The sequence below is a fragment of the Anarhichas minor genome, unplaced genomic scaffold, assembly GCF_050575085.1.
Source record: "Anarhichas minor isolate MPS153535 unplaced genomic scaffold, ASM5057508v1 ptg000079l, whole genome shotgun sequence".
Classification (NCBI taxonomy): Eukaryota; Metazoa; Chordata; class Actinopteri; order Perciformes; family Anarhichadidae; genus Anarhichas; species Anarhichas minor.
This window is the reverse complement of record NW_027466525.1, coordinates 2,338,828-2,363,423: the sequence shown is the minus strand read 5'-3', so window position 1 is coordinate 2,363,423 and position 24,596 is coordinate 2,338,828. Positions and strand designations below refer to the sequence as shown.

The 24,596-nt window shown below is 44.9% G+C and overlaps 1 protein-coding gene across 4 annotated transcripts; it reads left to right on the top strand.

Annotated features, from left to right (window-relative positions):
• Nucleotides 1-18: 18 nt before the first annotated feature.
• Nucleotides 19-21,003, top strand: smarcc1a (SWI/SNF related BAF chromatin remodeling complex subunit C1a). Of its 4 annotated transcripts, none has more exons than XM_076081114.1 (28): nucleotides 19-302; nucleotides 1,875-1,994; nucleotides 2,096-2,181; nucleotides 2,413-2,494; nucleotides 2,853-2,945; nucleotides 3,079-3,148; nucleotides 4,549-4,618; nucleotides 5,084-5,159; nucleotides 5,453-5,578; nucleotides 6,699-6,817; nucleotides 7,010-7,140; nucleotides 8,039-8,098; nucleotides 8,212-8,249; nucleotides 9,039-9,160; nucleotides 9,745-9,816; nucleotides 9,934-10,047; nucleotides 10,228-10,381; nucleotides 10,614-10,724; nucleotides 10,989-11,048; nucleotides 11,478-11,736; nucleotides 11,907-12,068; nucleotides 13,531-13,586; nucleotides 14,285-14,438; nucleotides 14,675-14,847; nucleotides 15,067-15,201; nucleotides 16,348-16,684; nucleotides 16,971-17,081; nucleotides 18,328-21,003. In XM_076081114.1, the coding sequence occupies exons 1-28, from the start codon at nucleotides 111-113 to the stop codon at nucleotides 18,417-18,419; spliced, it is 3,375 nt and encodes a 1,124-aa protein (XP_075937229.1). In that variant the 5' UTR covers nucleotides 19-110; the 3' UTR covers nucleotides 18,420-21,003. The 4 variants fall into 4 exon arrangements, with proteins under 4 accessions (XP_075937229.1, XP_075937227.1, XP_075937228.1 ...); XM_076081112.1 differs by having other exon boundaries at nucleotides 18,310-21,003; XM_076081113.1 differs by having other exon boundaries at nucleotides 14,285-14,444.
• The last annotated feature ends 3,593 nt before the right edge of the window (nucleotides 21,004-24,596 follow it).

Sequence of the window (24,596 nt, the reverse complement as noted above, 5' to 3'; positions counted from 1 at the left end):
AACATCAACACGTTTGCGGCTGCGCAATATCATTCGAAAACTTGCATGGTGAGCGGACGCCGTGGAGGAGAAAGAGACAACGCAGCGGACACAAAAAAACACACACAACAATGGCGACGGCGGCGGGTACAACGGCAGGCGGAACGGGATCAGGCGGACCGGCCACCGGCCCGGTCGGCGGCGGCGGAACCGCAGTGGGACGAAAGAAGGACGGCGGTCCGTCTACGAAATTCTGGGAAAGTTCAGAGACCATATCCCAGTTCGAGACGGTGCGGCAGTGGATCGGAAAGCACTACAAGAAGGTGAGCTAGCAGCTAGCTAGCTGGCTCTCCATTGATTCTCTATGACGGCCCGCGTCCCTGCTGGCACAATGGGGGCGCTAGCTATCCTAGCTAGCTTCTGCCACAACAAAACTAACGTTATAGTTTAGGCCGCTTATATAAACTGTTGTTTGTTAATTAAAGCTGATGCCCAGTTAGCACATGTTCGTGTTAGCATCCCTCAGATTACACAGACTCTTACTGTAGTGAAGCTGTTTTATCTATTGGTTAGCTCCCGGCTTGCTAGCTAGCTAACTGCCGCGTCAGTGCCGTTAATAATAATAACACACTACGGGCGAAAATGTTGACAAACAAAGAGCCGGATGGGACGTTACAGCTACTGAGGTTGTTCAGCTTATATTTGCAACTTCTCTTAATAGATAACATTTCAGCGAAACTCCTTTTTATTATGAGCATTTGCTTTAAAAAGGCCAGAGAAGCTAATCAAATGGCAGTCACGGGACACCAGGTAATCAATCAAATGTAAGCAAAAATATATACCAGTTTGCCTTTTTTAATCATGCTCAATTACACTGTTGTCCGTTTTGTCAACACAGCAGCATACCAGACTGTGCAGCCTCCACTAAGTTAGCCAAACAAAGAGTGGTCCTCCTGTCTCTTCATGCTCTCTCTCAAACCCACTGACACGCTTTTAGCTGTTTATGTTGAAGAAATAATACATTTAATTGGGATGAATCTAGATGAGAGACTTAGTTACGTTTCCTACACAGAGAAACACACCTGAAACTAAAACAAGTTAACATGCTTCTGCAGAAATGCTAACCCGGATGCTTGGTTTGAGTTTGTTTATATGATATCACTGCATCTAAAACAGCTAAGATGGATGGTTTTTCTTTTAATGCTGGAAGTGGGTCTATTTGACATTGTCCGTGTTATAAATAGACCGAGGTGTATGTGAGCGTTTCCTCCTGTTTAGTTTGGCTTGTCCTATTTTCTCATAGCGATAGCTTTTATCACTATATCCCTTTGCAGCATTGTAGCGCTATGCTAAGCGTGGAAATGTATCTGTGGCCATGATAAGAAAGTCATGTATGTGTGAGATTTGGTAGATAGCAGGACCCGTGACAGCAAATATCTACTTTGCTTTAACGTCCTTTAGGAAGCTGCAAGCTCTTGGTGGTGTTGTTGCCCCTGACCTTTGACCTCCTCTCTTGAGGGCGGCAACTGAACCCACACATTTCAGTGGGTGTGCCAAATGATGTGCCTGTATATTGGCTATAATCATAGCAACATCACACACATTTAAAATGTAAAACACACAGTTTTGTTCTTTGTAGTAAATCCCCATTTTTTTCAAGCAACCCATTTTCAGATGTCTTTTGGGGATCTTGTTACCAGAGGATTGTCTAGTTACTTTTATTTAATATTATATTGTTCCATTTCTATTCAAAGGTGACATACATCCATTCATTTTTGACATTAGAGTGGTGCACTGTGTTTTTTGTGACAAATCATGCAGCTCTGGATGTGTGTGTGTGTGTGTGTTTCACTGGGGTGTGTTTTAATAAATGTTTTTATTCCGTCTGGTCCCAGTCTGTCCAGAATGACTCCCCCTCCAGTAAATCCTTGGCGGGTCTGGTGGTCCAGCTGCTGCAGTTCCAGGAAGACGCATTTGGACGCAGGGTCAACAACCCCGCTCTTACCAAGCTACCTGTAAGCAAAACACATTCTCAATGTCTACAGCATTTATACAATTCCTAGCGCTCCCTGTGTGCAGACACGTCACATCCTCTTTGTAACTCTTCTATCTTCAGGCCAAGTGTTTCCTGGATTTCAAGGCAGGTGGTGCTCTCTGTCACATCTTGGGGTCGGTCTACAAGTTCAAGAGCGAGCAGGGATGGTGAGTTGACTTGTGGCGACTTCCATAGAAAGACGTGTTGACTATAACTTTAACACTCGTGTAGTCCTGACATGTACACCAGTTGGCTTTGTCAGGACAAAGAAGCTCCCGCTTTTACACGTTCCCTCTGTTGTTTTTTACATAAGTCTGCGTTGTAGCTATCGTTTGTACTGTACTGCTGCATCCACATCACATCTCATTGTCTTACTCTTCTTTGTCAACCACTCCCAGGCGTAGATTTGATCTGCAGAATCCTTCCCGGATGGACAGGAACGTGGAAATGTTCTTAAATGTAGAGAAGAACTTGGTCCAGGTACGACACATGATGATGAACGGCTCAGTGTCCCCAATTAAGATGTCTGTAGATGTTCTTTATTTATTTATATTTATTATGTGAATCAATTTAATGGCTCTTATTGGAAGGATCCTGCACTGACAGAAAGTCCCTCAAACTAGTTGTTATTAACGGCAGACATTTACTGTTTTAGTTAACTGACATTAATCTGCTGTTTAGAAGTCTTTTTTTTAATCGAACCTTCATAATTTATTAACTAGTAATAACTTCTATGCTGTTTTAACCAAGCCAAGCTGCATGGATACATCGATAGATGAGCAGTAATCGTCTTTTACAAACATTTTTGGGATGAAAAATGTTGTTTCTGTGCTTTTAGAACAACTGCTTGACTCGACCAACCGTCTTCCTGTCGCCGGACATCGAGCAGAAACAAGCCAGTAAGCTCAAAGACATCATCAAAAGGCACCAGGTGAGCCCAAACCTACTACCTCAAACTACACAATTAAATGATTTATCAGTGAAGTGGAGAAGGGTTCTTTCTAATGGCAAAGTATCTGTCTCTTTGGTTGTTGTTCATTATTTTCTCCACTCTGTCCTCTCAGGGCTCCATTACTGATGACAAGTCAAAGGCCACCCACCACATTTACCCCACTCCATCCCAACAAGAAGAAGGTAAGGTTGAATTATCTGTAACTCACAGATGAGGCTACATCGACACAAAACTCAGAATATGACTTGTATTTAGAGGGAATCCGTCAGAAACATCTCCATTTGAGCAGCTTTTAACATCTGTGCGTCTGAGCGGGAAGAAAGAGCGAGGTGTCTGTCTGTCTGTGTACGAGGGCAGAGACAGAGGCAGCGAGACCCGGCCCTGCGTCTCCACTATTCATACAGGAAACAGGGACATGAGCAGCACAGGAGCCATTGAGACATGCAGGCACTCACTAATGGGGAGCTAGCTAGCTAGCTAACAAGCTATGAAGAGTCACAAAAACAAAATGGATTAAAACGCTTCGGTCGATTGTTTTGTATATGGGAGGCTAAGCTACACTCAACGGCGGTATGCAAGAGTTTTAACTACCTTTTAGGTCATTGGCTAAATGTTAGCAGTCAATGACATTATTATAGTTCACTGATAAGAACACTATTTACATGTTCGAGGGATTTTACAAAGAATAAGGTTGTGGAGGTTGGTTTATGGCTTTTTGCCGGTTACACCTACAGTCTGTGGACATCTCTCTGGGTTTCACTCGTTGTCTTTTTGATTCTTCACAGTACATTTTCTTTGTACGCCCTCTGGCGTTTCGGAGAATAATGCCGCACACAGAGTATGAACGCCTCGGTACAAACGGAGGCTCTCGCTACGGCGCCCAGTGCGAGTATAAACAAAGCTTTGGTCTGTTGTCTAGTGTCCAATCTGCTGCACTCGTATAGCAGCTAGCTGGGTACAGATGCACACAGTCTCTAGTGTCAACATTGTCTAGTTTTTGGCAATTGTGTCTGTGGATGCAGTGAAATCACACTTCATCATCTGCATCGTGTCAGCAGGAGAATGCTTCCATTACGTCATCATTACAGATGTAAGGAAAGCAACGGTTGAAATGAAAGATCATTATCATTAAAGCACAACCATGGCCAATGAGCTAGTTAAACTGAATGAGATTGAACTGGAGCTGGGTCTTATTGGAGTAGTACTGTATCAAAGTGGTTAACTGTATAGTTTTTGTATCGTATTGCAGAACATGTATCGAGATGCGTATTGAATCGTCTTGAGAGGGAAAGACACGCACCACTAATCAATACCTAACCCCATAATATTTGGGTATACTTTTCTCTCACTTTCTTAATATTTAAAACTCAAAACCAGTGTTTTATTTATTGTCGCAATGACAAAAAGTGAGTCGTGCAAAATACAGTAAGATGATAACGAATAACATCAAATCGTAAGCAAAAGTTTGACTGGTAATCGTGTTGTCGATCTTTTTGTAATACCAGATTTGTTTACGTATGACTCAGTAATTTGTATAGTTGGTCAATGTGTGTATGTCAGCATTGGTTTGTGTGTGTCGCAGAAGAGTGGCTTCGTCCTGTCATGAGGAAAGACAAGCAGGTGCTGGTTCACTGGGGTCTCTCCCCAGACAGGTGAGCAGAGACACTCCTCATACTCACTGATTTAAATGACTATAGTCAGCGTTTAAAGAAAAGAGGGTCTTCTGAAGGGACTAAACAGAACCAACATTTAAGTTTCACAATGTTTTTTTGTATTTTTGAGGGAGTAAATTGACTTTAAATGTATTTTTACTCAGATTTCCTCATGTAATTATAGGAAACAGTGTTATGAGTTTATATAATCCAGATTTTTGCATTACTGAATGTTTTTTCATATTTTTGTTTGAATAATGAAAACGGCTGGACATTAGTAAACTCTAAAAATACATTTTAGTTACAATTGCAAGTTACAAATAATAGATTTTAGAGACTCCTCGTATTTTAGTATTTTGATAAACAAATTATTCTTTTTATAGCCAATAACAAAATCTCTCTCAGGCCCGTGTCTTAGTCTTGGCGACAGCATGTCGGTTCATTGATGTTTTCATTCTCTGTCAGCTATGATACCTGGGTATCAGCCGGTGAGGTGGATGGAGACGTGGAGGACCCACCCAGCACCGACAGACCGTGGAAGGTGAGCAACAAGGAGCACGAGAGAAGGAACTTTGAGCAAGTCGAACATCTTTAAATCAAAACAGGCTTTGATATTCAAAAAGGAAAATTAAGTTTAGTTCCAAAGAGGAAGCATTCAGGGAGTCACAATTTTCTGGTTTCAACACGCAGCAGTGAGTTCATTCTATTGTGTGAAACAATAAAGGAAAATCAGGGTGGCAGTGTGAAGGCATGATTAGATTCTAGTAGGATAAACACAGAATAATAAACTATCAGCACACGATCATGTTGAACAACGGTCTCCTTCCCACTCAGGTTCATGCCAAGTGGGTTTTAGACACCGATGCCTTCAACGAGTGGATGAATGAAGAAGACTACGAGGTGGACGACAACAAGAAGCCAGTCAGCTTCCGCCAGAAGATCTTCCCCAAGGAGGAGGAGGTAGGTGTTTGTGTTGTGTTGTGTGTGTGTGTGTGTGTGTGTGTGTGTGTGTGCGCGTGTGTTTTCCCGGCTCTGAACGTTTTCTAACCCTCGATCATCAGTCCGGCTTGAAACCGCTGTTTGTTGTTTATTAAATATCAGCAACAACTTTTCCTGATTGTGTCCCACATGATAACAACCGACTAACTGACACTGAATGTTCAGATTGGCAGTTCATGAACAATAGAAATCAAACATTGCTCATGAATTCTGTACTGTCTGGGAAGTTGCTGATGGAACATTTTGAAGGCGAACCAGCCGGCTTGTGTACAAGTCTTCGTGTTTTGTCTGGATTGTGCATCTCCTTCGGCTGCGTCTGGCCTCTTGTCTGTTTTGTTGCCCATCCTTTCCAAACCTTTCCTCACTCTTTGTATGTCAGGGTTTCTGTACATGTTTGGAAAAAATGATTTTCAACAATTCACCAGGAGAACAAAAGCTTGTAAACTAAAGCAGGTTTTCGAGCCACAAATGACTTGCTTCACAGGCCGAACACTTACACATGATTGCAATCAGATACCACGTGAAGGATTCATTAAGGGGAGAGTTGGTCTTGGTCTGTTCACCGTCACCTCATTGAAGTACCCTCACAGTCTCCGCTAACATTAACACATTCAATGCTCCCACCTCATTTGAGGCTAGAACAATGGACAGTTTGAAAAAGCCTGTTTGATTCAGAGGTTTTCTTTTACTTACATTAGTTTTACATAATGCATAATGGCCCCGAAATAGTTCATAAGCTCCTGTTTTTGTTTGATCACTAACTAAATCAATCTACCAATACAAACGTTAGGTGTTTATTTGTCTCAGATCAATCTTTAACCTCAATGCACGCATCCTGAAGTGGAGGTTTGGATGACAGAGAAGCTATATTTGAGACAGCATTGAGGACAGCGTACAGGAACCCTGGTCATCTCCTCCACCTCCACGGCATCCCCCCCCCCCCCCCTCTTCCCTTTCCCGCCGTCGTTCTCCCACCGCTTCCCCTCCTTCTGTGTGCAACCGTTCCATCCTCTCATTCTGCGGCTCTTTCTCTCATCCTCCATCCCTCGCTCCCTGCGCTGCACGGGGTTTGTCTGATCAGTCTTCCCGTACACCCGATCGCAAGGAGCGCAAGGCCAACTCTGCCAGCAAGAAGAGGAGGCGCTCGCCCTCGCCGCCCAGCACTCCTGCCGAGTCCCGCAAGAAGGGAGGAAAGAAGGGGTAAGGAGGCCAAATTCTTATGTGTGTTGATGACTTTATGGTCTGCACAGCTAAAGAAGGAAACACCTTACCTTGATCTTGTGTGTTACTTGGCTAGCTTGAGCTGCCATGCTGAATTGCTGCCAACATAGATTTTTTGTTGAGGATCTCCAGTGACATTTAACTGACTCATGACTCTCTCTTTGGTGTCAGGAACCAGGGGCCTCACTGGAAGCGACGGGGCCACAGAGGCGAAGAGGAGGACACGGAGGAGGACATGACCAAGGACATGGACGACTCCTCAGCTGGTGCCAGCATGGAGGAGGGAAGCGTGTCCAAGAATGGTATGTGTCGGGCTGGAGCTACGCTGAGATAAGCTGAGGTCTAATGTGCAGGTCAAAGGCCAAAGTTATAATAGTTATTAACTTATTATTTATCATCTTTTCAATTCACCGTTTTATCTAGAAAATGTAAAAAACAAAGAAACGTTCCCACAGACCAAAACAAAAAGTTTATTTAACAATAAAACAGAGAAAAGCTGTGAATATAGCTGTGATAACCTGTAAATGTAATAATAATCTTTATAGTCTTTTGTACATTTGGTTACATCCAGCTGCAGCCAGCGTCATATCGGCACAAAATGAAATTAATACTGAATACCGGTATTTCTTAACTCAGTGGAGTTTTGAAGTCTGTTTGGAAAAACATTATATTCAGGATTATGTAAGGGAGAGACTCTGTGTTGTTGTCGGTCACTCTGAGCAGCACGATGGGAATGAATTACAATATAATAAGTGTCTGATTAAGTTAGTCGTTCCAAATGCTTTAAGCTTGTTCCACTACGGCTTAATTTTGGACTTGCAATTGTTACTAATCAGGAGTTTTATCGCTTGTTCATTCACGCTGAAGAACGTCTACACCGACGACATGTTGTGTGTTCGTGGCTGTGAAGTTATTGTCTAAATACTAAACTAATACGACCAGCGGAAATATGAGACTGACATGGTTGATTAGCTGACAGTCTTCATGTCTTGCTGATGTTCAGTTCTAGGGAACTCTCCAAAAAGATTTTCTTCTGCTCTTTTTTTTTTTTTTTTAGACCAAGTCCGACCTGGAATGTCCCACTTTTACAACTACCCCCCCCCCCCACTGTCTATTATAACGTCCTCTTAGTGCCGGTTAATGCCTCCATGCCCACGGCTCAATCACCCTTTTCAGTCGTCTACTTTGTTTCTTACACAGCAAACTCAAAGAAAGACAGTGAGAATACTCCGGTGAAAGGAGGGAATGTGGCCGACTTGGGTGCGTATTAATAACTGAATTCATCTGTTGAGTTGTGTATAAATTACATTTTCAAATGTGTGCATCGACCAGTGTGATGCATCTCAACTGAAATCTGTTTTCACTTTTTCCAGATGACATGGAGGACGACTCCGTGCTGTCTGGTGGAAAGGTAAGATGATCGATGACTCTGACGTCCTGATGAGTGTTTGTTTGGCTTCTCAGTCGGTCTGTAAGATGTCACCAACAATGACACATTATTTAGACTAAAAACTAGTAGTGACAAATGCCCACCAGATGTTATCAGAGCTCAGTGTTGTCACAGTCAAACCTCTCAAGGCTTTGGCGTCATTGTTGACTAATCGTCTCAGACACATCTTAAATAAACTGACTAGAAATGTACTTTTTAATTACACAAACTTAACAATATGTCATCAGAAAAGTTTAGGGTTTTATTGCTTGGGGGAAAGGAGAGTTGTGTCACACTCGATTTTAGCTCCCAAATAATGTATTTGACCAAAAATAAGGCACCATTTTGAACCTGCTGTGACTTCTTCAGGCAAATGGCCAACATGACAAAGACAAACATGACTAAACAAAGAGTATAGACCACAAATTGTTGACATGCTGATGTCATTACATATACAAATCATAATGGTACAATATCATTTAAGATAAAAATACGTTATTGGTGCCGGACTAGAGAGATTTTCTACAAGAAAAACAAAAAACTCAGTAAATTCCTGAAAGAACGTATAACGAGACGAGACCATACAGAGTTTGATACAAAAAAATGTAAAAAGCAAAACTTAAATAGACCAAATGTTCTTTATGTTGAGAAACTTTTAGGACTACTAAAGTTAATGTATATTTTGTTATTATTGGCATCACTTGGTGCCTCCCAACACTGTTCCCCGTGTTCACCGTGCTGACCGGTCCGACTCTTTGTCCCTTTCTGCAGGACGATGAGGATCAAAGCAAAGCTGAAGTGAACCGACTGCTGGACTCCAGCGAGGACAACGTGACGGAACAGACTCATCACATCATCATCCCCAGCTACGGCGCTTGGTTTGACTACAACTGGTACGCGTCTGTGTGCAGACAAACGCATAACTACAGATTTTGCTCTTTTTCTGGTGTGATTTAATGAGAACTTGAGGCCTCTGCCACAAATACCATGTGCTTCATTTACATTACATTACAGTCATTTAGCAGACGCTTTTATCCAAAGCAACTTACAATTCAGAGTGTCTCACATTTCTACGTAGAAATTTTGGGGTTAAGTGTCTTGCTCAAAGACACATCGACATGCGACTAGCAGAGCCGGAGCCGGGGTTTGAACCGCCGACCCTCTGATTGAAAGACGGCCCTGCGACACTTAGCCACAGTCGCCTCGATATTGTACACACATTTGATTCTGCCTTAAAGGTCGAGGCTTTTGAAGAAGTTGTCTTCATTTGAATCACCAGCTGTATTTTTCTTACACTTTAAGGTGCACTTGAGATGGAAACACTCAAAGGTCACTGTCACTATTATGGCAGACCAAGAAACCTAACCCTTTAACAACGGATTGTTAAATATCAAATAAGGAGCCACAGTCAATTCATCGTTTTAAATCATAAAACCAATTCTTTGATTTAGTTTGATCTGTTTTCCTCTCCTGATAGCATCCATGAGATCGAGAGAAGAGCGCTGCCCGAGTTCTTCAACGGGAAGAACAAGTCCAAAACTCCAGAGATGTGAGCTCACACACACACATCCACACACTGTTACAAATTATATAAAACCACAAGCATTTATATGTAAATCCTGTACGATGCGTGTTTCCTGTCACGCTCACCTCTTTCTTTCAACAGATACCTGGCCTACCGCAACTTCATGATCGACACATATCGGCTCAACCCTCAGGAGTACCTCACCTCCACCTCCTGTCGCAGGAACCTGACCGGGGACGTCTGTGCCATCATGAGGTGAGCGGTCTTTAGAGATGCGTTGCATCCCTCTCTGATAGTGTATTCGATCTTTTCAAGTGGAATGCCACCGCTCGTTTCCATAATGGAATCTGATTTCCATGCCACTGCTACACACCCTTTTTTAGCGAGAAGAAAAACAAAAAAGCATATCGATTGTGTTTTGCTGTCTGTCTCCAGGGTTCATGCGTTCCTGGAGCAGTGGGGTTTGGTGAACTACCAGGTCGACTCCGAGAGTCGCCCGTTACCCATGGGCCCCCCGCCCACACCCCACTTCACCGTGCTGGCTGACACACCATCTGGCCTCATGCCCCTGAACCACAGACCCCCACCGGTAAGGCCGACTTAAAAGATGGAGAGAGTGACGGATGGATGAAGGGAGTTTGTAAATTGTATAAAAGAGAACTGAGGAACACGAAGGAAAATCACATCTTTGATGTAATGTAGCATGTTCCATCGTTTTCTACTGTTTGTATGAGCAGCTTCGTCTACAGACGTCTCTAATGGGACTAAAACGGTGCTACGTAAACGCATTGTTGCTAATGTGCTGTCTTTCATCCCTGCAGATTCCCCCCCAACAGCCAATGCCCAACTTCGCAGACAAAGGCAAAGACAAGTCCATCGACCTGCAGAACTTCGGCCTTCGCTCCGATCTCTACAACAAGAAACACTTCAAGGTCGGCACACGACTCGCTTAACAGCCTGTAACATGTTTTCCACTTCATGATTTCTCATGAGCCCCAGAGATCGTTTCTAAAATCTTAAACAAAGGGGCAATAGCCCAAAAATAATAGAATATAGAAATGTTGTGTTTATATACGTATATTGGAGGATATAGACAAACATGATTGAAAACCTTTTTGCTATTGTACTTAAAATATTGCCAATACACGTTCCTAATGTCATTCCTAATGTGATCATTTGGTTCCGGTTCCCAAAAGGGTAAGACGGTCAACTCCACCAGGGATTGGACCGAGCAGGAAACCCTTCTGCTGCTGGAGGTGAGTCTCACAGGACGCGAGAGAGGAAAGAAACCTGTTGTGAATATTTGACTGCAGAGCGCTGTGTCATAAACACAGATGGAAACATAAATCGGTTAATGCGCTTGTTGCTCGTTGTCCATCTTTAACCTCCATCATTCTATTCCCTCTATCTCTCTTCCCTACCTTTCCCTCCTATTCTTTATCGTTGTGCTTTTTGCTTCCTTCCTAGCTACATAAATCCTTTCTCAATTTGACTCCCTCTCTTCTTACATTTTTCATTTTAATTGCCTCCCTTCTGCAGTGCGTAACCCTCCTCCTCTCTCTCTCATCTTCCGCCTTACGACCCTTAAATCTGTTGCTTTTATGATCCTGCATACCTCTTTAAATATTGCACACTGACGAGCTATTACGGCTGAATGTATATTCACTCCCCTTCGACTCTTCCAGGCCCTGGAGATGTTCAAAGACGACTGGAACAAAGTGTCTGAGCACATCGGTTCACGCACCCAGGACGAGTGCATCTTGCACTTCCTGCGCCTCCCCATTGAGGATCCGTACATGGAGAGCACCGAGGCCTCCCTGGGCCCTCTGGCCTACCAGCCCATCCCCTTCAGCCAGTCTGGAAACCCCGTCATGAGCACAGTAGCCTTCCTGGCCTCTGTGGTCGACCCCAGAGTGGCGTCTGCTGCCGCTCGGGCAGCTTTAGGTGAGAACTGACAGAAGGAAGACGAAACTGCAGAGTCACGTCTTTTAAACTGTAAAAACAAAGCAACTGTCTTTTGAAAGCAAGATTAAATGTTTCAGTAATGCACCCATGGACATATTGAGTGTCTGTTTTGAATCGTTGGTTAATAAATGTCCTCTCTCTGTCTGCAGAGGAGTTCTCCCGTGTGCGTGAGGAGGTGCCGGCTGAGCTGGTGGAGGCTCACGTGAAGAAGGTGCAGGAAGCGGCCAGGAGCACAGGAAAGGTGGACCCCGCCTTCGGCCTGGAGAGCAGCGGCATCGCCGGCACCGCCCCCGAAGAACCCGAAAAGACTGGTGAGTCGAACGTGAAGAGAGGCAGAAACAGGAGCTGCTTGAGGTCTGAACTCGCCTTTTAGCTAGAAAATCCAGTCTATTATATAAAAAAAGTTGCATATTTTCAATATTATCTTTGTGAGCCACCTCAGTACATAAACATCACTAAACATAAATCCTTCTGTGGTGCATTACAAGTGTGCTGTGATCTACAAATATACAGGTTTCACAACAGCACCACGGTTGAATTGCATCTATTTTTCAGCCCAACATTATTGAAACTGAGCAGCTAATATTGGTCGTAAGAGCAACAAGCTAGCGGACTGGCGAGTGCCCGGATTAACCCCGACAATGTTCTGTCACGGCATCGATGCAGAATCATTCACCTGCGCGTCGCGATGCGCCCTAGAATCGGGGAAAGTTCCACACCTCGTGTAGCCACTGGAGGGCAGCAGATGGTAGCATTGTAGCTGTCATCTAGTGTGTGTGTTTGCTTTTCTTCCATCTTTGAATGAAAATGATGGTCTTTATTTGCCTGAATATCAGACAGATGACATTTGAAGACAATACACATGTCAGCTTTTATCGTGTGTGTGTGTGTGTGTGTGTGTGTGTGTGTGTGTGTGTGTGTGTGTGTGTGTGTGTGTGTGTGTGTGTGTGTGTGTGTGTGTGTGTGTGTGTGTGTGTGTGTGTGTGTGTGTGTGTGTGTGTGTGTGTGTGAGTGAGAGAGATACCCAGTGGATTAAAACAACGGTGGCAGATGGGGGAGGGGAGGAGAAAACTGGGTCATCTCACTCCAACATGTGCTTATCTCTTTCTCTTTATTTTGTTCAGTGCTTTCTTGAAATATTTCTTCCTTTCTTTCACTTCCTCCCCCCTTCCACACACTCACTCTCTCTCTCTCACCCAATCATCTGTTATACCTGAATTAATGCCCTCCTCCTGACTGAGCCACAGTTGCAATCAATAAGCTTTAATGTGTTCAGTGCCTCTCTTGGCCTGAAGCAGTCGACCGACCAACACACACACACGCAATCAATATTCAAACCTTTAACACACGCTCAAGTGCACCCGTGACACGGTTTAACACTCAAGCGTACACATGTATTCATCCGGTCATGTGTGATTGTGAATATGTGTGTGTGTGTTCGTGCACACTCTATCCTGTGGCTTTGCTCCCTTCAAATGCCGTTGACCTTTAATTCCTGAGTTTCTTCCCTCAAACACTAGTTTCTGATGGTGTTCTCCTCAGAGAATCGATGAACCGGTTGATGTGTCTGTGCTTCCTAACCCTGTTACAGTTGTATCAGAAGTGTTGAACGTGTCGGCTTTGCTCTGTAGTTCCTTTTGTCTGATTGTGCATGAACGCGATCTCACCCTCTTTCTCGCCTGTGTCCTGGTATAAATGTCACAATCTGAAGCATCTTGATTAGTTTTATTCTGTGACATGACGCTAACTCCTCCGCTTCACCGTCTCTTGCAGAAGCCCCAGAGGCAGAGAAGATGGACACGGACACAGACTCCCAGCAGGCCGACAAGGTAAACCCGACATTTGTTTTTCTTTATGTCCTACACGTCGAGGAAATCTGTGCGTTCGTGAATGAATGGTGCAACAGCATCAGTCTACCTCTAAGCACGTTTACCCTCTCCGTGGCTCTCAGCCTGTATCTGACACATAAATCTTTAAAAACTGGATCCAAATATAAAATTTCATTTCTAAAACAAGTTCCCGAAGCAAATCCTTTTTCTACACTTTCCCACTCGGTGTTTAAAGTAAATTTTCCACTCCTCTACATTTGGTGTCTCTTGGTCCGTAAAGGCCCGCCGGCTGAATGTAATGGCTCTGCTGGGCAGCTCGTTGGCTGATTGCTTCCTCATTAACATCCATTAACGTGTGTCGGACGCTGTGTCCAAATCACAGTGATTGTCCCCCAAAAAGTGGATCGGGTCAAGATACGACCCATTATTCCACTTAACCCCGAGCATCAGCTCATTTACCAGCTACAACGTCGGCCACATTTACCTGTCGTGGTTGTTAAGTTGTTGTTTTTTTTTATACTGTTTCGTGGCCATTTGTTCCGTTTCTACCATCTCTTGTATGTTGTTTTTCCTTAGTTGGGCTTTACAACCCAAAATGTCAGATTTTCTCGTTTATCGAGCACTAAATCTCACATCATCTTTTAAGTGCAATCTTGACACGGTCCACTTAACGTTGTGCATCCGTCCTCAACCTTCAGGCGGAGTTGAAGGACGAGGCGGAGAAGCCCAGCGAGTCTGCGGAGAAGAGCGACAAGACTGAAGCCGCAGACAAGGTGAAGAAGGAGGGATCGGAGACGTCGGAGCGCGAGGAAGACAACGAAGAGGGAGGGGAGGCAAAGACGACTCCATCAGGTAACGGTGAGGTTCATGATCAAATGAAAGATGTTCCACACACTTTGAGTTTTCATTTCATTAGCAATTGGCTCCTAATTAAGGCCACTGATTGCTAGAAATACTTCAGTGTGTAGAAACATTTTTCAACACACTAAAACGTCTATGCAAGAGTGCAGAAGGACCGTTTTTATTTTGTGTGTGTGTGTGTGATGAGTTAAGAGTGGCAGTCAAATTTCTGTCTCCGTCGCTGTCAGACAAAGCCAAGGACGAGACGATGGAGACGTCGTCCTCGGAGAAGGAGAAGGAGGAGAAGGCCGCTGCAGAGGAGGGAGAGGAGAAGAGGAAGAAGCTGGAGCACGACATCGGAGAGGGTAACATCGCCACCGCGGCCGCCGCCGCCCTCGCATCGGCTGCCACCAAGGCCAAGGTTTGTCCTACTGAAAACATTGCTGTATGTCGACGCTCTGCTCCTGTTAGGTTTTACTAGACTATTGTGTATTATGGCCACAGTAGACAAGAATTCAGAAGACATAAAGCAGCAACTTTCACTTTCTGGTCACAAAGTCACTGCAGAATGAGCTAAACTTGATGACGTAACAGGTGTCACAGTCTGGCTTAATCTTCGTCTTTTCTTCGTCCTCCTCAGCACTTGGCGGCAGTGGAGGAGAGGAAGATCAAGTCCCTGGTGGCTCTGCTGGTGGAGACCCAGATGAAGAAGCTGGAGATCAAGCTGAGGCACTTCGAGGAGCTGGAGACCATCATGGACCGAGAGAAAGAGGCCGTAAGTCAAAAAGAAGCTTTTTAATGCTTGTAGAGTGTGGAAGATGAGCTTAAAGGTGGATGTTACTGGCCAGTGTTGACCCTGCACGAGTACATTAGTTCCAGCATTAACATTTCATCTCTACACACCCAGTAAAGGCTCTCAGCTGTGGTTATTAATAATGAAGGTGATCTGTGGAAAGAGGCTCGTCCAGCACACTTTTGAAACGCAAGGTGGAGGGTAGATGACGGTTATGGTTCAGAATAAATTACAGGTTTTTGTAGTTATCCCTAAACGACCCGCTCACATAGTCCTGCTTCTGCGGCTGCTAAATTGAGACAAGCAGCCAGTAAATATTTGGAGCCGGTGGGCCGATGTTGGCCACTGAACAAGTTGCTTCCTGTTTGGTCCAAATCCACCAGAGAGACTGAAGAGGAGACACAGAACCACGTCTTTGTGAAGCCGCTCAATTGAGCATAAAACATTTTTCCAGAGAAAAGAAGGCTGAACAGTCAGGCAAGTGGAACTGTTACCTTTCTCTTCAGGGGAGTGAATAGACGTCAGCTCTGTCTGTCTGTCTCTGTCTATCTCTCTCTCTCTCTCTCTCTCTCTCTCTGTCTGTGTCTGTGTCTCTCTCTCTGTGTCTCTGTCTCTCGGCGCTGGACAATCCCCGGAGACACCAGTGAGAGTGTAAAACAGTGTTTTTTGCGGTGGAGGCATCGGGAGCGTAGCCCAGTTTCACAGCTGTAAATAGTGCATGAAAAGGACTCTGGTTTACAGAAGCTTTCCAAAGACTGGAGAGGAATCAAACCTGCTGCTGCCACAGGCTGTAAAACACTGACCTCTTAAGGGTCTCAAGGGTTCACAGGTCTCCTCCTCAGACCGCTGAAGTGTGCAAATGTGCTGCACTGTCCTGGAAGAGGAATCCCTCCCTCAGAGGTTTCTTCCTTCTCGTATCCCTGTTAGAAGGTTTATTGGTTTCCTTTATCTGAATCGAGGGTTGGAGGACAGATGTTGTTGTTTGCTGTCCAGATTGTAAAGCCTGTTGAGGCAGATTTATGATATGGTGCTATATGAATATAATTGACTTGCTCACCAGCCATTTGTGTGGTTATAACACATCTCTTCATTTAACCGCGTTGCTGTTTCTTCATCTCTTTCCTGCAGTTGGAGCTTCAGCGGCAGCAGCTTCTCACCGAGCGCCAGGCGTTCCACATGGAGCAGCTGAAATACGCCGAGATGAAGGCGAGGCAGCAGATGGAGCAGCAGGCCGCCGCCGCCGCTGCTGCTGCAGCCGCCGCCGCCGCCGCCGCCCAGGCTCAAGGACAAGGGCAGGCTCCCGGATCCGGACCACCTCTGTCAGGCATGCACCCTGGAGGGCCCCCGCCTCACCACGGAGCACCGTTGCCCCATCACGGAGGGCCCCCGCCCGGTGCTGCCATGCACCCCGGCTACCCGCCGATGGGTCTCCACCCCATGGGCCCTCACCACCCAGGACAGACAGGTGAGAGACGGAAACGCGGGGGGGGGGAGGGGGTAATGTTCCCACTCTGCATACTGGCCCTGAAGAGAATTTTATTTTCTCAAATGTCATATATGTTTTTGAGTCGGATGAGACCATCTCAGCCAAACATGTTGGGTCAGTAGTACGGGGGTCCAACGGCTCATCTGGACTTGTGTAACCGGCACGCAGTGTTTTTATTTCTATTACACGTTTCCTGCTTCAACCAGTCCTCTCCACCACATCTCCACCCGTCTCAATTGTTTCTGCTATATCTTCTACACCACAGGACCGATGGGACCGGGGCGCATGATGTCCGGCCCACCTTCTGGCGGCCCCCCTCCTGGCGGCATGGCTCCCATGATGCCCCCCCGCCATGCTGGAGCTCCCAACGGCATGTGTGAGTACAAATCTCCTTCTGCCGCTGTGTGTGTGTGTGTGTGTGTGTGTGTGTGTGTGTGTGTGTGTGTGTGTGTGTGTGTGTGTGTGTGTGTGTGTGTGTGTGTGTGTGTGTGTGTGTGTGTGTGTGTGTGTGTGTGTGTGTGTGTGTGTGTGTGTGTGTGTGTGTGTGTGTGTGTGTGTAAACTTGTATGTTTGTATCAGATTTAAAGGGTTATTATTGGGGTGATGTGTACTTTTAATTCATCAAAACCAGTATGCTGGAAAATGCGGGGTTTGTTTTTAGAATCCAGTATTTACATCACAAACAATCCCAAAAAAGGTTTCTGGGGAAACTAAACATTACTGTGACCGAGAGCTGCAGCTCAACCTAAGAACCAACATAGAACCTGGATTCCATAACATCTATTAGAGATAAAACGAGATTACTGGGAAGTCAGAAAAGAAGACAAAACACGTATATTTCAGTCTCATTGATCATCTAACGACTGACCCTTGAGATTTATCCAACAGCCATTTTGGTCGATACTAGTTCATACAAGTGATTCTGATAATTAACCGTTACCCAACACTCCTAATTTTGACCCATTAATGCTGTCAGTTAAGCAGTTAAAAGAAATATATCACTAATGTTAAGAGGCTGAGTAACTCAGGAGGAGCGGCTTGTTACTGAAAGGAGAATAGCTGGTCCACCTTAAAGGTCAGCCCACCTTAAGTGAGCCTGAGTTGTCGCTAACTTCTGAGCTAACCTCCTGCGCTTCAATCAGCAGGTTGCTGGAGTTGTAGCATTTATTAACAGACAGATAAACTGCACACATGCACTGCTACAGTCACAGCTATAATGTTACTGCTGACTTTATACTCATCATCTCTTGACCGATGCTCGCTAATGTGACTGTGTAGACGCACAGCTGACAACCTCGCAGCTAAACTAATTGATGGAACCGGGAGAGTTACTGGCTGCATGTGTCCACAGCAATGCACGCAACATCGTGGCGGCTGTTTTTCTCATAAACTGCCGCTGGAAATAAACGGTGGATTTAACTTGTTAGTGCATCAGGTTATCGGTGCAGCTGGGCGCCTTTAACCACATCACCCCTGCATGCAAAGCACTTATCTTATTGGTTGACTGTTAATGATCGGTTAAACTCCAGACATCCAGGTTTGAAACCGCTATCAAGGACTCTCCTTCACCTCATAAAGTGTTTCTCTTTTTCTCTAAAAAACAGCATCTCTCCTCTTTCTAGACCCTGGCCCACCACCTGCACAGGCTGAACCGGTACCTCCACTTCCTGTGGGTCCTCCAGCGCCTGCGAGTGGACGAGTGGCTGACAACTAAGACCCCCCCCCCCCCCACACACACACACACACACACACAAAGCTAACTCAATCTCTGAACCTCTCTTTTGATGGCCTTTGCTACTGGCTCGACATGTTTCTCTCAACACTCAAAACTACAGTAAACTTTATCATCACACACACACACACACACACACTCAGGGTTCAGTGGCAAGGGTAACCCAATTTTCCACACACACACATCCAGACTTCCTCTCAGGGCGCAGCGGCAAGGGTCGTCTAGTAATGAACACTGTTTTCTGCTCTGATGGAGGCTGGAGAGAATGACTGTGTGTACAGAAAACAAAACAAAGAGAGAACAGATTAAAAAAACCTGTCTTTCTCATCTTTTTTCTCTTTTCAATGCTGTTTTTAAATTACACTGTAACCCCCCCCCCAACCACCCACCCACCCCCCCCACCTCCTCCTCTGGTCCGGTGCCTCTTTCTGCAACCCAAACACTAGGGAGAGCTAGTGAGACCAGACCTGCACACACACACACACACACACACACAGCTCGTCCTTGCTCGTGTCTTGTAGAGTATCTACCTCTCGCTCCTCTTTAAACGATACACTGTAGTTCTGTGTGTGTTCAAGGCGGGGGGGCGGTTCACTCGTTTGACTCCCGTCACCACACTTTGTGCGTCTTATGTAATCTTTGGTCAACAGAAGCACAAATTGGTGAAACGAGGCAGGTCGATGGACAAAAAAACCGTAACTTGTTTTTTAAGATGTTAATAGTTATTGTCTTTCCGCTACAGAAAATAAACCCTAAAGTCTAAAATAAAGTTGTTTTCTTATCTGTTTGACAAGATGCGCCTCCGTTCCTTGACCAAAACAAAGATGGCAGGGTGGAGTTTCGTCTGATGTTTGACGGAAACAAGCTTTTATACTGATTTAATATGAAAAGATATAACTGGCTTAAGTTGTCTTATTTCCAACAAATCCCACGACAAAACCAGAACCAACAATGTGTGAGTCCGTCTCATATTACTGTCCGTCGTTCTCAAACCAGAGCCCATTGGTTCCTACCGAAGACGTAAATCTGAACAAAAAACTAAAAAAAAGATTGAAAAAGTTTGCAAAAGTACACGAGACAAACGTTCCTCCTTCTGCCACGCACCAACCACAGCACTGTAACACACGGATGTAAGCTAAGCGAGGCTCACACTGGAGGCTGCGTGCACACACACACACACACACACACACAATCTCCTGCTGACCTTTACACAGAGGGAGACGCTGTGACTGAAACATCAGAGCAGGAATGACGCTCTTCCTCGTTGGGCTTCTAGATGATTTTAGGTGCTGATGATAATGTAGCGGATAAACCCCGCCCCTTCTCACCCTCCTCTTCCTCCTCTGCTCACCCTTTCCTAACGCCTAGTGCTGCCTACCTCGCTAGCCTCACACACTTCCACACACACAGACGTTTTTGTTTTCTGACCACTAGCCACGGGAAAACTAAGCAATATCCCTCATTCCTGTGTGTCAACCCTATTTTGGAGTCGCCACGCTGATTCAGTCCACAAATTCTGTGTCCTTGTGGTGTCGTAGGGAAGAAAATGGTGCGTAAACGAGGGGAACAACCACCGACCGGTTATTTATAGAGCTGAAATAAGCGACGATTAGTCGAGTCGACGAGAAACTAACTGGGAGCTATTTTGATAATTCTTTGGCTCCAGCTTCTCGGATGGGAATATTTGCTGATTTTCTCCGTCTTGTATGATGTTAAACTGGTTTTGGAGCGTTTGTCGGACAAAAGTAGACATTTGAAGACGTCTGCTGACAATTTATCGACTAAAAAAAAATTTGATTCATTGAAAGTAGTCTGCCCTGTTTCTTGTCTTTTATCAGTTAATTGTTTAATCTTGAGATTTGAAGCTGGAACCAGCAGATATTTGGTAACATCTATTATCTAGATATTTAGTTCTCCAGACAATAAGAAAACGAGTCCTCTGAACTCATTTCCTCAGAACCCGTTATGGCGCGCTGCATCTTCCTTCAGTCGACACACAGGTTGATAACCAGCTAAAATAAAGAAGTTTGTTTTAATGTGAAGTCTCTCCCCCTTCGCTAGCACTGTTAGTATCTCTGCTACCTCTTCCTCGTTCATCCGCTAGCTACCTCTTCTACAAATCTCTCTCTTGCTATGTGCTACCTCTCTGCCCCCTCGCTACCTCTCGTTACCGTTTCCTTTCTCCTTATATCCTTTTTATTCCCTCCTTGCCCACCTGATTGCTGCATTAGTTGCCCTCTTCTCTCTCTCACACACACACACACACACACGTAGTCATCCACTCTCTCATTCACCGCGACCTCCTTTCCCATTCAACACCTTCCCAAGGCTTGTTATGTAATATCGCTTAAATATGACGGGAATCCCCCCCCCTCCCCCCTTTACATATATTAACTTTAATCGATACTTCTTTGTGTTAATGGTAATGTATTTTTTAAGGAGAAGTTGTGTAGATGAAAGTTATCTCTGTTCTTTGGAAGTTTGTAGCATTTGTTTTGTTTTTTCTTTTGTATGGGGTCTGTTGTTACCTGGACCTAGACACTGTCGAATAAACTGTTTTGTATGAGGTCGTTGTCCCGATTTCTTTCTTTCTTTCTTTACAGATTTTCCTCCCTGCTTCGTTAGACATGTTTCTTTTAATGAGCCGGCTTAAAACCCACAAGATCAGGAGAGAAATATCTATGCCAACCAAGAGGAAGATGCTGTTTAAAGGCACAAAAACCAGTGCCACTTTGATCGATTGTGGTTTCCACAACTTTGTGACACGTATGCAAAATACCACGTGTACCCGTAGTATTAAATCCTGAATATACCAACACAAAAAAACATTTTGAGCCTAAATCCCAAAAGCAAAAGTGCTGTGCCGTGTCTTCAAACGCTTAAAAGGTGTGAAAATACAGACTTAAAGTTTAACACTGCATCTCCACTACCTGCAGCTGTGTGATTATTAACTCCAGCCCTGAATAAGCAGCACTCGACTCATACAGGACAGCCTTAACCTTTAAGTGCTTAGCCATCCTTTCTACATGTGTGGCCTCAGCTAAAACCATCACAAAAGGTGTATCCTGTAAACCGGTGAAGGGTTTGTAATCTGAAGATGAAGGTGGTGTTACAGCTCCGGGAGGAGAAACTGGATTATGTGTCTGTGTGTCTCCCTCTTTGTGTCGGGATTAGGGACACCGCTACAAAACACATCTGCACATGTTGCGTTCCCAGTGTGTGTAAACTACAGTTGGAAGTGACATCACAGGCTTATCAAGCTATTGTGGAAGAACAAATAGTGACGTCGTCTCCTTTCATCCCTCTCGGATCTTTTCTCTTATAAAGACAAAAATAGTTTCCACACAAACATTTCGTGTTCATTTTCAGGTTGGATTTGTATCTTTTGTAACGTGTCCAACAAAGTACGTCATCTCGTCTCCTGCAATACATGCAGCAATTAAAAGGAAAGTATAAAACAACACAATATTAATGATTCAACTTTTATCAATGTAAGACACACAAATTATAATTACTATTGAAACAAAGTAGAGGCTTCTAGCAGGCCAGACATTTGCTAAATACATTGTTTTAATTATATACATTTTAACTGTTTAGAGTAAAACTGAACAATATTGAGTGTGTGAGAGAGAATGTGTGTGTGTGAGAGTGTGTGTGAGAGAGAGAGAGTCCTGCTGCTGTTTAAAACCTAATCCCGGCCACCCAGCGCTGTAATCTGGCGGGGGGGGAGTGATTTCTCCATTCGGCAGATTGACCATGGGATGCTATGAAGAGGGATGAGGGCCAGAGGGTGATTACTCCCTCTGTGTGATGGGGGGCCTTATATTTAGCTTTTGTGTCGGAGGAATAAGTATTAAAATAGTGCCGACGCCGTTCAGAGCCTCTCTTCATGTGAGGCGTGAAGCTAACATGTTTAGCCACAGATGGGTGCAACTTCAACAAATTCAAGTTCAATGTTTAGCGTCTGAAATGTGAATTATTTTTCTTTAGTCACATGCTGAAGAGGCTCGGTGCAAGCTGCAGCCCCATATCATACCTGCATTCATAGAAGCTAACACTTTTTAATTTTTTGAGGATAGACATCTGTAGCTAGCTTTAGCACCGTTTGCTAAGCCTCTTTTTTTCCACAGGATATTCAGAGACGCTCCCGTTAATAGGCCAATATTTAGCTTGTGCACTTTCATGTGAGCATGTTTTGTTGGTGACGCACAGGACTGACGAAAGGGATGTTGTTCTTGCACTTTCAGCAGACTTTGGGTCCTTTTCTTTAGAGACAACAGTAGCTGCTCAGTGTGTCAACCCAAAAAGTGTATAGAGATAACGTTTCGCTTTAACCGGCCTACTCGAGAGTTACTCCGCAGCCGTTGAGGCGAGTGTGTCTCAGTTCATTTTTCAGTCAGAAGTCTCTCAAACCTCCGAGCTGCTGCTGTTCTGACTGACAGACCAACAGCCGGCCAAAGAGGCTCCATAAACCGACCAATTTGCATTTTGGCTGACTCTCCTACTGAGAATATCTGACAGCGAGTGAGGAAGAAGGGGTCGAGTGTTTTCACACAAGGGTGCTTAAACTTGACACATGGGCTCAACCCGTGACCTTTTCAGTTACAAGACATTCTGTCTCTTCAGTCTGCAGCGCTGCTGACCTCAGATGTCTCTATATTTAGTATGGATTTCATATTCTTTGAGGTTTTGAACTGTCTCTTCCTCTCATATTCAAACAACATGAAATGAGGATGACAGCGGGGAGCAACGTGATTGACACGTGTCTGTGGAGATAGCAGATCATCAAATAGTCCCGACATTTTGATCGAGTGATTCGTGAACATGGACACACATTTTTCATTTCTGTCTATTGTGTATGAGCTATGAAAACTAACATAACCATGAACATGCTCACACTTTTTTATTACTTTGTATTAGGGTATGCACAGTAGCTTGAACAGCATTTTAGAGGAACATTTGTATTTGTTTGAGTAATTGGTGTGAAATCTTTCATCGCACACTGAGCAGCTCTAAGGTTTCTCTCCTGTGTGGATTCTCATGTGTTCCTGTAAATGTGAACGCTGGTGAAATGTTTTCTCACACTCGGAGCATCTAAATAGTTTCTCACCAGCACTACATCTTGGTCTGGTCTCCTTCCAATCATCACTGTCATCAGTGTCAGAAGAGTCTACAGTCTTCTCATCAGCATCTGTTTCCATCTGTTCAGTTTGTCTTTGATGAAGCTGTGAGGACTGAGCTTCCTCTTCATCATCGTCAGTCTTCACAGGAGTGAATGAGAACTTGACATCAGCCTCCTCCAGCCCTTGAAGCTGCTCTCCCTCCTGACTGGTCCAGAGGTCCTCCTGTTCCTCTTTAATGTGTGGGGGTTCTGGGTCCTCCTGTTCCTCTTTAATGTGTGGGGGCTCTGTGTCCTCCTGTTCCTCTTTAATGTGAGGGGGTTCTGGGTCCTCCTGTTCCTCTTTAATGTGTGGGGGTTCTGAGTCCTCCTGTTCCTCTTTAATGTGTGGGGGTTCTGTGTCCTCCTGTTCCTCTTTAATGTGTGGGGGTTCTGGGTCCTCCTGTTCCTCTTTAATGTGAGGGGGTTCTGGGTCCTCCTGTTCCTCTTTAATGTGTGGGGGCTCTGTGTCCTCCTGTTCCTCTTTAATGTGAGGGGGTTCTGGGTCCTCCTGTTCCTCTTTAATGTGTGGGGGTTCTGAGTCCTCCTGTTCCTCTTTAATGTGTGGGGGTTCTGTGTCCTCCTGTTCCTCTTTAATGTGTGGGGGTTCTGGGTCCTCCTGTTCCTCTTTAATGTGTGGGGGTTCTGGGTCCTCATGTTCCTCTTTAATGTGTGGGGGTTCTGGGTCCTCCTGTTCCTCTTTAATGTGAGGGGGTTCTGGGTCCTCCTGTTCCTCTTTAATGTGTGGGGGCTCTGTGTCCTCCTGTTCCTCTTTAATGTGAGGGGGTTCTGGGTCCTCCTGTTCCTCTTTAATGTGAGGGGGTTCTGTGTCCTCCTGTTCCTCTTTAATGTGAGGGGGTTCTGGGTCCTCCTGTTCCTCTTTAATGTGAGGGGGTTCTGGGTCCTCCTGTTCCTCTTTAATGTGTGGGGGTTCTGTGTCCTCCTGTTCCTCTTTAATGTGAGGGGGTTCTGGGTCCTCCTGTTCCTCTTTAATGTGTGGG